The sequence below is a fragment of the Danio rerio genome, chromosome 19 (assembly GCF_049306965.1).
Source record: "Danio rerio strain Tuebingen ecotype United States chromosome 19, GRCz12tu, whole genome shotgun sequence".
NCBI classification, from domain to species: Eukaryota; Metazoa; Chordata; class Actinopteri; order Cypriniformes; family Danionidae; genus Danio; species Danio rerio.
Genome location: NC_133194.1, coordinates 18,570,082 through 18,581,200, shown reverse-complemented (window position 1 = coordinate 18,581,200; position 11,119 = coordinate 18,570,082). Strand labels below are relative to the sequence as shown.

General features: G+C 39.3%; 1 protein-coding gene across 2 annotated transcripts; it reads right to left on the bottom strand.

Moving 5' to 3' along the window:
• Nucleotides 1-3,345: 3,345 nt before the first annotated feature.
• nr1d2b (nuclear receptor subfamily 1, group D, member 2b) lies at nt 3,346-10,185 on the bottom strand. Of its 2 annotated transcripts, NM_131065.1 has the most exon segments (8): nt 3,346-5,182; nt 5,391-5,601; nt 5,720-5,905; nt 5,982-6,658; nt 6,909-7,053; nt 7,743-7,831; nt 8,248-8,460; nt 9,750-10,178. In NM_131065.1, coding segments are annotated over 8 exon segments (1,737 nt in total). In that variant the 5' UTR covers nt 9,769-10,178; the 3' UTR covers nt 3,346-4,985.
• Nucleotides 10,186-11,119: the final 934 nt, after the last annotated feature.

The window sequence follows — 11,119 nt, the reverse complement described above, 5'->3', positions numbered from 1 at the left end:
AGACATTTAAGTTCAGTGGACTCCTCCTTGCGAATACTAAGAGGCAAACATCTCAACTTTGGATGTACTGCTATCAGTGTTAAATGGATTTGCACTTTGTGAACAAGTCCTTTTAAATATCCAAGATGATCAGTTGATATTGGTTTCAGTGTAGACACAGGACTTGTGGAAGGCTCATTTGTTCGAAGTGATGCAAGTAATGTTTCATTTTCAGGGTCAATGGACTTTACCGTTCTATTGACAATGTCTAGAGTCAGTGATCTAATTAAGTCTAGCCCTAGAAAGTAGGATCTTTAAGTCACCACATAAAGAGTTACAGGAACAACCTCGTCATTTGTTGAACACTTAATGCTGATAGTCAACGGATAACTGGTAAGTCTTCCTGCAATGTGCATTATAAAAAATGTTTGTTATACACAGTGTCTTAATGTATAAAAACTGATGTGTCTATATCCTCAACCAGTTGAAGCTGCTCAGAAAAATAAAAGAAACACTAAAATAACACATCCTAGATCTGAATAATTGAAATATTCTTATTAAATACTTTGTTCTTTACATAGATAAATGTGCTGATAACAAAATCACACAAAAAGTATCAATGGAAATCAAATGTATTAACCCATGGAGGTCTAAATTTAGAATCACACTCAAAATTAAAGTGTAAAAACACACTACAAGCTGACATAACTTTCATGTCATGTCCCTAAAACTAGTCAAAACGAGACTCCATAGTGTGCGTGACCTTCAAATGTCTGTATTACCTCCCCACAATGCCTGACTACTCCTGAGATAGCAGATGGTCTCCTGAGGAATATCTTCATCCCAGACCTGGACTAAAGCATCCGTCAACTCCTGGACAGTCTGTGATGCAATGTGGCATTGGTAAATGGAGCGAGACATGTCCCAGATGTGCTCAATTGGATTCAGGTATAGGAAACAGGCGGGCCAGTCCATGGCATCAATGCCTTTATCTTGCAGGAACTGCTGACACACTCCAGTCACATAAGGTCTAGCATTGTCTTATATTAGAAGGAACTCAGGACCAACCACACTGACGTGGGGTTTCACAAGGGGTCTGAGGGTCTCATCTTGGTACCTAATGACAGTCAGGCTCTCTGGTAAGTACCTCTGGTAAGTACATGGAGGGCTGTGTGGTCCTCCAAAGAAATTCCACATCATTACTAACCCACTGCCAAACTGGTCATGCTGGAGGATGTTGCAGGAAGCAGAATGTTTTTTTTTAAGGCATCTCTAGACTCAGACTTCACATCTGTCACATGTGCACAGTGTGAACCTGCTTTTATCTGTGAAGAGCACAGGGTGCAAGTGGCAAATTTGTCAATCTTGGTCTTCTCTAGGCGACACAATGGCGCAGTAGGTTGTGCTGTCGCCTCACAGCAAGAAGGTCGCTGGTTCGAGCCTCGGCTGGGTCAATTGGTGTTTTTGTGTGAAGTCTGCATGTTCTCTCTGCATTGGGTGGGTTTCCTTAGGGTGCTCTGGTTTCCCCCACAGTCCAAAGACATGCAGTACAGGTGAACTGGGTAGGCTAAATTGTCTGTAGTGAATGAGTGTGTATGAATGTTTCCCAGAGATGGGTTGCAGCTGGAAGGGCATCCGCTGCAGAAAACGTGCTGGATAGGTTGGTGATTCATTCCACTGTGACCCCGGATTAATAAAGGGACTAAGCCGAAAAGAAAATGAACGAATGGTCAAATGCCAAATGACCTGCACAGTATTGGGCTGTAAAAACAACCATCACCTTCGGATGTCAGGTCCTCAAGACACTCTCATGGAGTCTGTTTCTGACCGTTTGGGCAGACCTATGCACATTTGTGGCCTGCTGGAGGTCTTTTTGCAGAGCTCTGATAGTGCTCCTTCTGTTCCTCCTTACACAAAGGCAGAGGTAGCAAAGACTTTAGAATACACAAGATATGTCACTCGTATTTTTTTGAATCAGGGAAAAGTGTAACAGTCAATATCGCGAAAAAAGCTTGCCTTCTAATACAGGGGCCAATCATTGATCTTTATATGGCAAATAAAGCCCGCCTTCTAGTACAGGAGCCAATCATTGATCGATATAGACTGATGATACTCCAGGCGAGGGGCTTGGACCAGACATGAGTTTTTGCAGACTTTGTATGATATGTCGTAAACTTTGTGAGCAGTTTTGGAGAATTTAATGTTTCCCCATTCAGACAGAATGTCCAAGTCTACAACCGGAGAGGTTTTTCAAAGATGGCCACCAAGTTAAATGACATGCCTTAAAAGGACTTTGGAGGTAGTGGTCCTGCTGATGGGTTGTTGCCCCCCTACAGCCAGCTCCACATGTACTGGCCTGTCTCCTGGTAGTGCCTTTATGCTCTGAACACTGCTGACAGACACATCAAACCTTCTTTCCACAGCATGCATTGATGTGCCATCCTGGATGAGCTGCACTACCTGAGCCACTCGTGTGGGTTGTAGATTTCATCTCATGCTACCACTAGACTGAAAGTACAGCCAGCATTCAAAAGTGACTAAAACACCAGCCAGAAAGCATATGAACTGAGAAGTGTTCTGTGGTCACCATCTGCAGAACAACTCCTCTATTGGGCGTGTCTTGCAAATTGTCTATAATTTCAACCTGTTGTCCATTCCATTTGCACAACAGTATGTTAATTGATTGTCAATCAGTGTTGCTTCCTAAGTGGCCAGTTTGAATTAACAGAAGTGTGATTGACTTGGAGTTATATTGAGTTGTTTAAGTGTTCCCTTTTTTCAACAGTGTATGTGTTTTTTACCTCTTGATGCTTCAATATTTACTTCAGATGTTATTGGCTGCAACAACTTGCCTCATGTTAGCCACACAGTGCAGAGTAACATCTGGAACAACCACCACAGAGGCTTTACTTGCAGCAGCATTACACATTCTGGCAAAATGTTATATTTTTAATAATTTTCATCAATCGCCCACTGACAGACAGAAATGGAGGCGGGATTAGCACAGAAGCGCTCTTTCTTATGGCCAGTTTGTGTTCATTTATTAACATAAAACACTCAACTTCTCCCTTTATTCTTCTTGTTTCTTTTAGCCAACACTTTCCACATACATTCTCACTGGAGTCTCCAGCATTGCAGTTTTACATTACATGTTATAAAGTAACAATGAATTAAAATGAGGTATTACTGCATACTTCTCAACACAGCAATCCTGATGGCACTTAGGTTTGAATAGCCTTTCATCTCATTTTACGCTTGAACTACTAAATGAATGCTGAAGCCTATTAAGTGCTTATATTTTAATTAAAAGGTGTAGATTTTTTGCTTGCTTCGAACTCGTTGTTCAAAGATAACAACACAAGGAGAGAATGTTCAGCATTTGTTTATTTTCTTATTTTGTATTCATGTAATTATATTATGTATATTTATTTTATATATATATATATAAATCTAGCTATCATATAATGCTTTCACAGAGAGAGAGAAAAACAGACTGTATTATGGCAACACAACAATGTCACTGAGTGAGCCACAGGCAGAACAATGATGAACACCAACACCAAACGGAATTCGAGATACTTCTTTACTTGACCGTTAATCTGCAGCAGAGCTCAAAGCCAGCAAGATGAGAGGCATTGAAGGAATTTTGGGCCAATTTCTCTTTCCTCTTCAAATCAAACCACTTGTATCTTTCTGTCTAATGAAGCGACGATTAGGTTTGCTTAGTGCAGTAGATCATACAGACACAAAAATTACACAATCGCTGATCAGACTTGCCCAAAATAAAGAATAAGAAATGAACAGAATTACATGACCTCAGCTATAGGCATTTATAACATGACTGTTGATGGCTTTGTGTCTCATCGGTACCGGGAGTAGAATATGAAATTCTCAGTGATAAAATGCATTACGTTCTACTCCTCCTTTTGTCATTTAGCATCAACAAAGATTGTGTCATTACTAAAAGCCCTATGAATCGAAACATAAACATAGCTGCATCTTTATGCAGATCTAAAGTCAGAAACATTCTATGCAAGAAAGCAAACGCTTGGCCAAGTATGCAGTCTGGTTAAATACTGGCAGCAACAAACACAAGCAGGTGACAGAATCACGTTTAAATGTCTGCCATTAAACCAATGCTTGTAGCTAGCTATAAACATTAATAATTGAACTAAGTTTAACTGGCAAAGACGGTCTAAGTCATTCTACTATGGCAGTCGCATAAAGAGAAAACTGAATAAAACAGAGATTTGGCAAATCTCTCCTACATTATCACATGTTAAAACTTGTGGTCTAACGTTTCAGATTGAAAAAGACGAGACGTTTGCTTTCCCATGCTTGCATAATGTTTCGGGCCTAATGATAAAGTGGCTTTCACTTGAAAAAGAGTTCTTCAGACCTAAAACAAACTTCAAAAATAGATCTATCCGTTAAACATTCTTGTGTCTTTCTGCCAAAAAGTTTGATTAGCAGCTTGTTCCACATTCTTTAATTCATAGTTGTTTCATTCATAGTTTGTCATTTTCTCATCTTCAAATAAGAAAGCATGTCAGAATGTGCTCATTTGTTTTAAGCTTGTGTGTAGAAACAAAGCCTAGGTATTTCCACAAGATACCTTACTTCCTCTTTTCTGGAAGTATTAAGTGACCAACAAGAAACAATCCAAAAACAGTGAACGTGCCACTTATTGCACAAGCAATTTAAATCCAAAAACAAATTCAAGGTGCCTTTGCACACACACAAACTGCATAATCATACAAACTCTCGTAAGCATCTACAACGAAACCCTTCCAGTTTGTGCTTGCAAGTTGTGTGTGTTAGTTCAAACAGAGGCATACTACAGTACAATGACTTCTATTGTGCCCCCCTCTACCTCCATTTTAAAACCAGCAGGTCACGGGGGAAAATGTCAGCAAAAGGGGCTGAGTGGGCCCCAGGAATGAGTTGGAGGATCTAGAGGTGGATGGAGTGGAGTGTGGTCCAAGTTTATGAGAGTTGGTGGGCGATCAGGGGTGGACCTTAAAGGCCAAGAGCTGCTCAGAGTGCATGTTATTAAGAGAGCGCAGGTCTGGGAGTTTGAGAAGCAGTTTTGTGAAGATGGCGATCTCGTTGGGGTGGTTCTTGGTGATCAAGCTGCGCAGAGCTCTTATCAGAGTTTCCTGAAGGGCCTCAACCGAGTTGACATTCTCTAAACCAGAGCGATCTGGGAGAAACAGAGCAGGGAATTTTAACACATTTTCATGGGTTCAGTAAAACGTCATAGCATTCCTGATACCACTCACTTCTTGTTCCTTCTGTTTTTTTGTAATCATTTATTTTGATTCAATTCACAGTAATACATGCCAAACATCTCAAATACAATATGGGAAAAGGTCTAAGAACAAAATGACACAAAAGAAAGTGATAAATACCTGCAGACACCAACACTACAGCGGTGAAGAGACTCATTTCCTCCTCACTAAGATTCAGAGCTTGCAGCTTTTCTGTAAAGTCAAACATTGAGTTGAGAAGATCTCCAGCTCCCAACGAGCGCAGAGCATCCACGCTATACTTCCTGCCACTCAGAAATGTAACCTTGCGCTCCTTCACATCGAACAAGGATGTAAAACGGACCACCAGCACCTGTATAAAAAAAACAAAACAAGAAACATCAGTTCTTTTTTCACAGTTCAAAGTAATTGAATTACTTGCATAAGACTCAGTCTCTTATTCTAAACATTGCATTGTATTTGGTTCATACCTCAAAGGTGCCGGCCTTGAGCAGGCTGACCTGGTCATGCTGGGATAGATCTTTGAATCCTGGAATACGCTTTGCAAATTCCACCACCTCCCTGACAGCTGGTGTGAAGCTCATGGAAAATTCTTCCCAAATACTGTGACCTGATTTCTGAGGATCTACATATGGTGATGTATTCATCGGGCAGACCTGTAAAATAGCATCATGAAAGTTTCAGAATGGACAACTGAAATTTTGGTATTGCTCTTTTGGTACTGGTACTCACCAGGTGCATCCTGTTTGCTCTTGGAAATGTTGGGACAATATAGCTGCCATTGGCATGGGTTTCATGATCATTGTGAGCTCTAAAAGTAAGGGTCTGCAGAGATGGTCCCCTGGAGCTGTTATTGGAAAGTCGGACTGGACAGCTGCTCAGAGTACTGTAGTCTTGACCAGAGTCTTCAGGACCCTGTGGACCACAGCTCGACTGTGGATTCTGTTCACTTACTGAGGACACATTGTTCTGGTGGTTCAAGACCTCCTGAGTCTTCTCTGTGCAATGGCTGTAGTTATTAAGCGCCTCTGAAGCCATACTGCCCTGCTCCTGATTATACATGAATGTCTCCTGATGTGCCCTAGTGACTGTGCCAATAACCTCCTCTTCTCCACTGTCAGTAGCACTGGATGAGTCTGAGCTTGAGCTTGTATCCATGGCAATCTGCAGCTCAGGATCTGGGCTGGATTCAGATCGATTGCTCCTGGGTGAGCTTGAGGGGGATCGAGAGGAAGGACCAGAAGTACTATCCTCAGAAGTGCCATCCTCAGAAGTGCCATCAGCAGCTGAAGTCTGGTTGTTAAGGGACTGGTTGCCGTGGCTGTTGTTCATCATATTGTTCATAGCATTCTGCATCTCAAGCAGCATGCGTTGCTTTTCTCGTTTGGGAATCCGGCCAAAACGCACAGCTAAGGAGCACAGACACAGTCAATTCACAACCATTAACAGACTAACAGCTTAGAAAAATCATAGACAGATATATGGTTAATTATAGACAGAAATCAAATTAGAGATTGTAATCTATCCAAATCTGCCTTTGACACTCTTTCTGTAAAATAAAATAAAACCAAGGCAACATTTATTTTAATGTCCCACTGAGGTTTACAGTCAACAGATGACATTGTTTAGAACTAGGACACAGAGCCAGCATGAGCTCACCATCTCTTGACATGCCCACAAGCAGACACTTCTTGAAACGGCACTGTTGGCATCGGTTCCTGTTGATGCGCATAATGGGACAGCTTTCGTTCTTAAGGCACTTCTTATACTGAATGTTCTGCTGAATGCTCCTCCTGAAGAAACCCTGCAGTGTGGAAAAGTGAAAGAGATAAAGAGAGATGTCAGGGTCACAGTGCCCACACAGTGAGTAACGGGTGTCCAGCCTTGGGGTCAGTATGTAGAGCAGGTGTCCCTTTCAGGACTGAAGACAGCATTTTGTCAGAAACTTTGCTCTGCTAGTTAAACAGATTGTTGGGTAGGGGCTTTCTATATTTTTTAAATAAGGCAAAGTGATATCTTCTTTCAGGAAGATGCACAAGTAAATTTCACCCATGTAATGCCTTTTTTTCCATTTTGTATGTTTTACACTCATATGAGTTGCTTTCTCAGGCACTTTAAAAAAGGAATATTTTGCAAAACTCCCCCACATTTGTAGGTCACATGACTTTTATAAAAAGATATGCATTTATTGCTAGTGACTACCTCACTTGCCCTTGATTCTGCAAATGCTACAAGAGGACCTTGTTGCACAGCACAACAAAATACCTGATTTGTTCATCAAGAAATTCTGGTCCATTTGTGCAAATTTGTAGTAAAAACATACATTTTCAGACAACATTTCAGACATATTTTTGATCCTTTGACTTGGTACTGTAACTAATATTGCACTATACCTAATAAATAACACAATGAAACCTCGATTGCTTATACAACAAAATGTGGCAGTGGCTACTAACACCTAGTTTGAGTGATAAACACTCCATATTTTCTCACCTTACATCCCTCACAGGCATGAACACCATAGTGAAATCCTGACGCCACATCTCCACACACTTTACATAGCAGCACCAGACCGTTAATCTCTGCAGGAGCAGAAATACAGAAAATGAGATAAGGAATACTCTGCGCTCTGTTTGACTATTTTCCGTTTCCTCGAATAGCTAGACCATTACTTCATGATGAAGCAAACAGTTTAAATGCAAAGCATAGCAATTTTCTGAGTCTGTTTCTGTGTTTGCATTATGAGCTCCCTGCTATTAAGCATAGATGCATACTTTACTATTAAAAATAAAATAAATAATAGGGAATGCAAAATAATGAATGAATGTTTAGGCAATACAATAAAGTTTTTCTTTTGCTAGGATAGGAAAATAAATCATATATATTCATGCAGTAACATTAAAAATGAATGTTACATTATGTTAATCTTAAAAATGTTTGCTTCTAGTATGAAAGCATTTCTTGTTCTGTTTAACCAGATTTTAATATAGTCACTTACTTGTAATGCCACTTTTGGTGGAGGAGAGTGATCGTGCTTTCCCTCCACCATGCCTTGGTGGGCGAGAATGAGAGGCCACATGAAGGGTCTCGCCTTGGCCCTGCCCTGTATGGGGTGGAGAGCAGGACTGAAAGCTGCTGTTGGAGGAGTCACTGTGGCACGACTCTGGACTGGAGGCTGAGCTTGAGGAGCTAATGTAAGCTATTACTCCACCTGGTGGATGACACACAAAAGAGCAAGACAAGAAGACTTCTGTTAGGCTTGCTGTTTTCTAAATTACATGGATCCTAATATGTACATATCTATTATGAAGTAACTGAGTATAAAACATGAGCAAAATGTTGTTTTAAACTTTTATATATAACTGCTGACATATAACAGCCTTTGTCATTGTTAATACAACAATATTAATAGATACAGAGTAGATGCAATCCGTATAAAAAAACAAAACAAGTTTTCTTTGTTCTTAAGATTTATTTAAAAGTACAGCCATTTATATGACCAGAAAGTGGACTTGACTCTGTGCTCTCCGTATGGGTTGACCTGATTTCTGCTGCCCCACTCTAAACGGTTAGGTAACACCATTACATAATACCTCTTTCAGGGTGTAGGCTTCTTTACAAACTGACAGTTAAGTTCAAAATAAACATTGTGAATACACACACACACAAATATACATACATATATATATATATATATATATATACACACACACACACACACACACACAATCCATAAATTACAATATATGTATGTATGTATGTATGTATGTATGTATGTATGTATGTATATATATATATATATATATATATATATATATATATATATATATATATATATATATATATATAGATAGATAGATAGATAGATAGATAGATAGATAGATAGATAGATAGATATAGTATTTCTAAACTTTAAAAATGTTTAAAACTTTTAATCAGAAATCAATTTTATTATCAATGTTATTAAGTTATTCTCTGAACAAAAAATGAATGAACGTCATAGAGCAAGTTCTTAGTCCCGCCCCCACGTGTAGTCGGCATGTCTTGTTGGGAGTGTAAAAGCTGAAAAGTGGGTCAGTCCACAGCCACCTCACGTGTATCTGCAGCTGCAGACGCATCCATGCTGCCATGCAAATTATGCAACACGTACGTCACTGTTTCACTCGGCCAATAGGAGCAGACGCACAAAACGCGTAAACACAGATGCACATGGCTAGGCTGAGCAATCCATGTGAGTTGAGAGACTGCAGCTCAATAGTAACCCACAATCTATAGCATAACAACACAAGCCTGACGCTATTAACCTACTTAGTGTTTTCATGCTGCAAATAAATATTCAAAGTCCAAGCTATACCTTAATGTGCAAAGAAAATTCATAGCATATCATCCATATAACGTTACACGATAAGAAGTCATTTATTTAAACAAGTGTACTGAAAGAAACTGATTATTAACGTTAGTCCCATGTAAAAGGAAAAGAATCAAATAGATTGATCGTACCAGCCTTTGTGGATTCCATGTCCTCCGACAGCTTTGAGCCGCAGTCACCTGTCCGATACTGCCGTTTTTACAGTTTGCAGCAACTATCTAGTCGCCGTGATCCAATAAACGAGCAAGTTATCTCTCTACCTAGACACTACCTGCGGAACATTCCCAAGTAACTGTTAAGCCAACAAAATGGATAAAAGCGCCCTGTTGCTAGGTAGGAAAAAACAGTTAACTTATCCTCTTAGAAACATGGGAAAAAAGTCTGTAATTGTTTTGTTTTGGAAAAGTAGACATCCGAAGTCCGAAACGTAATTTAAAAGCATTAGAGCCTAAAACGACACGGTTACAAGTCTGTCAAAAACTCAGCTTGCTGTAGATCGGTTTTCTGAATAAAACGAGCCTCGGTTTAACACTGTGTGGGCGCACGTAGGGCGAATAGAGCGAAACTGAGCGTCGGCTGCTACTGTCTCCAGATCATGTGACCCACTTCACGACGGTGGCTCCTCCCTCTGCATTAGTGTCAGCATAACCCACTGACACACTTTTAATGCTCCTGCAGGGGTCTTCTATGCACCCTTACCCCACACCCGAAGTGCTCTGATGACCCCTGGGCTGTAGCTCCTCTTACATACAGAAAGAAAACGCCCTGACAGCTTCGCTTTAAAACAGTAAACTGACTATTTTAAATGTCAGTAGCCAGTGTTTGCTCTGCACATTAATGGAAGAAGATCTACAAACTCAGAGGAAGCCAAAAAAGTAAATAATATATATATATATATATATATATATATATATATATATATATATATATATATATATATATATATATATATATATATAAACAAAGGGAGCTGAATGGTAAAACCTGGACGACAAAACATTCACTCGCAAGTGTTCCAAACACTTATGGGTTTCTTTTTTCAGCTGAACACATGATATTCAAAGAAACCTGTAAGCATTGACTTCCATATTAGCAAAAACAAATACTATGTCAATAGTTACAGGTTTTCAGCATTCTTCAAAATGTCTTCTTTTGTGTTCAACTGAATAAAAAGAAGAATTTAAAAAAATACAAGAGTAAATTATATATAAAATTTGTAGAAACTGTAAAAATACATTGTATAGGTCAAAATGACAAAAATGATTATAATGTTAGGTTCAAAATTTGTTCCATGATTCCATATTTTGTAAGTTTTCTTTTATATAAACTCATTTTTAATTACTAGTGTGTAACGCCAAGCACATAGTTCGGGCAACTTTGTAGGCAAATTTCTCTGTATTTTAAAACCAGTTTTTTTTTAAAATAGTATCTCGGTTAAATATTGTCCTATCCCAACAAATCATACCTCAATGGAAAGCTTTATTTATATTTATGTATTTAT

Bases quoted from the DNA above. Each gene is read 5' to 3' on its own strand.
- nr1d2b (XM_005159500.5), bottom strand. From the start codon at position 8,328: ATGTGGCCTCTCATTCTCGCCCACCAAGGCATGGTGGAGGGAAAGCAC. The intron at 7,054-8,247 runs GTAAGTGACTAT...TCCACACTGCAG, and splicing joins CACCAAAAGTGGCATTACAA to GGTTTCTTCAGGAGGAGCAT. The intron at 5,906-5,981 runs GTGAGTACCAGT...GCTATTTTACAG, and splicing joins GAGCAAACAGGATGCACCTG to GTCTGCCCGATGAATACATC.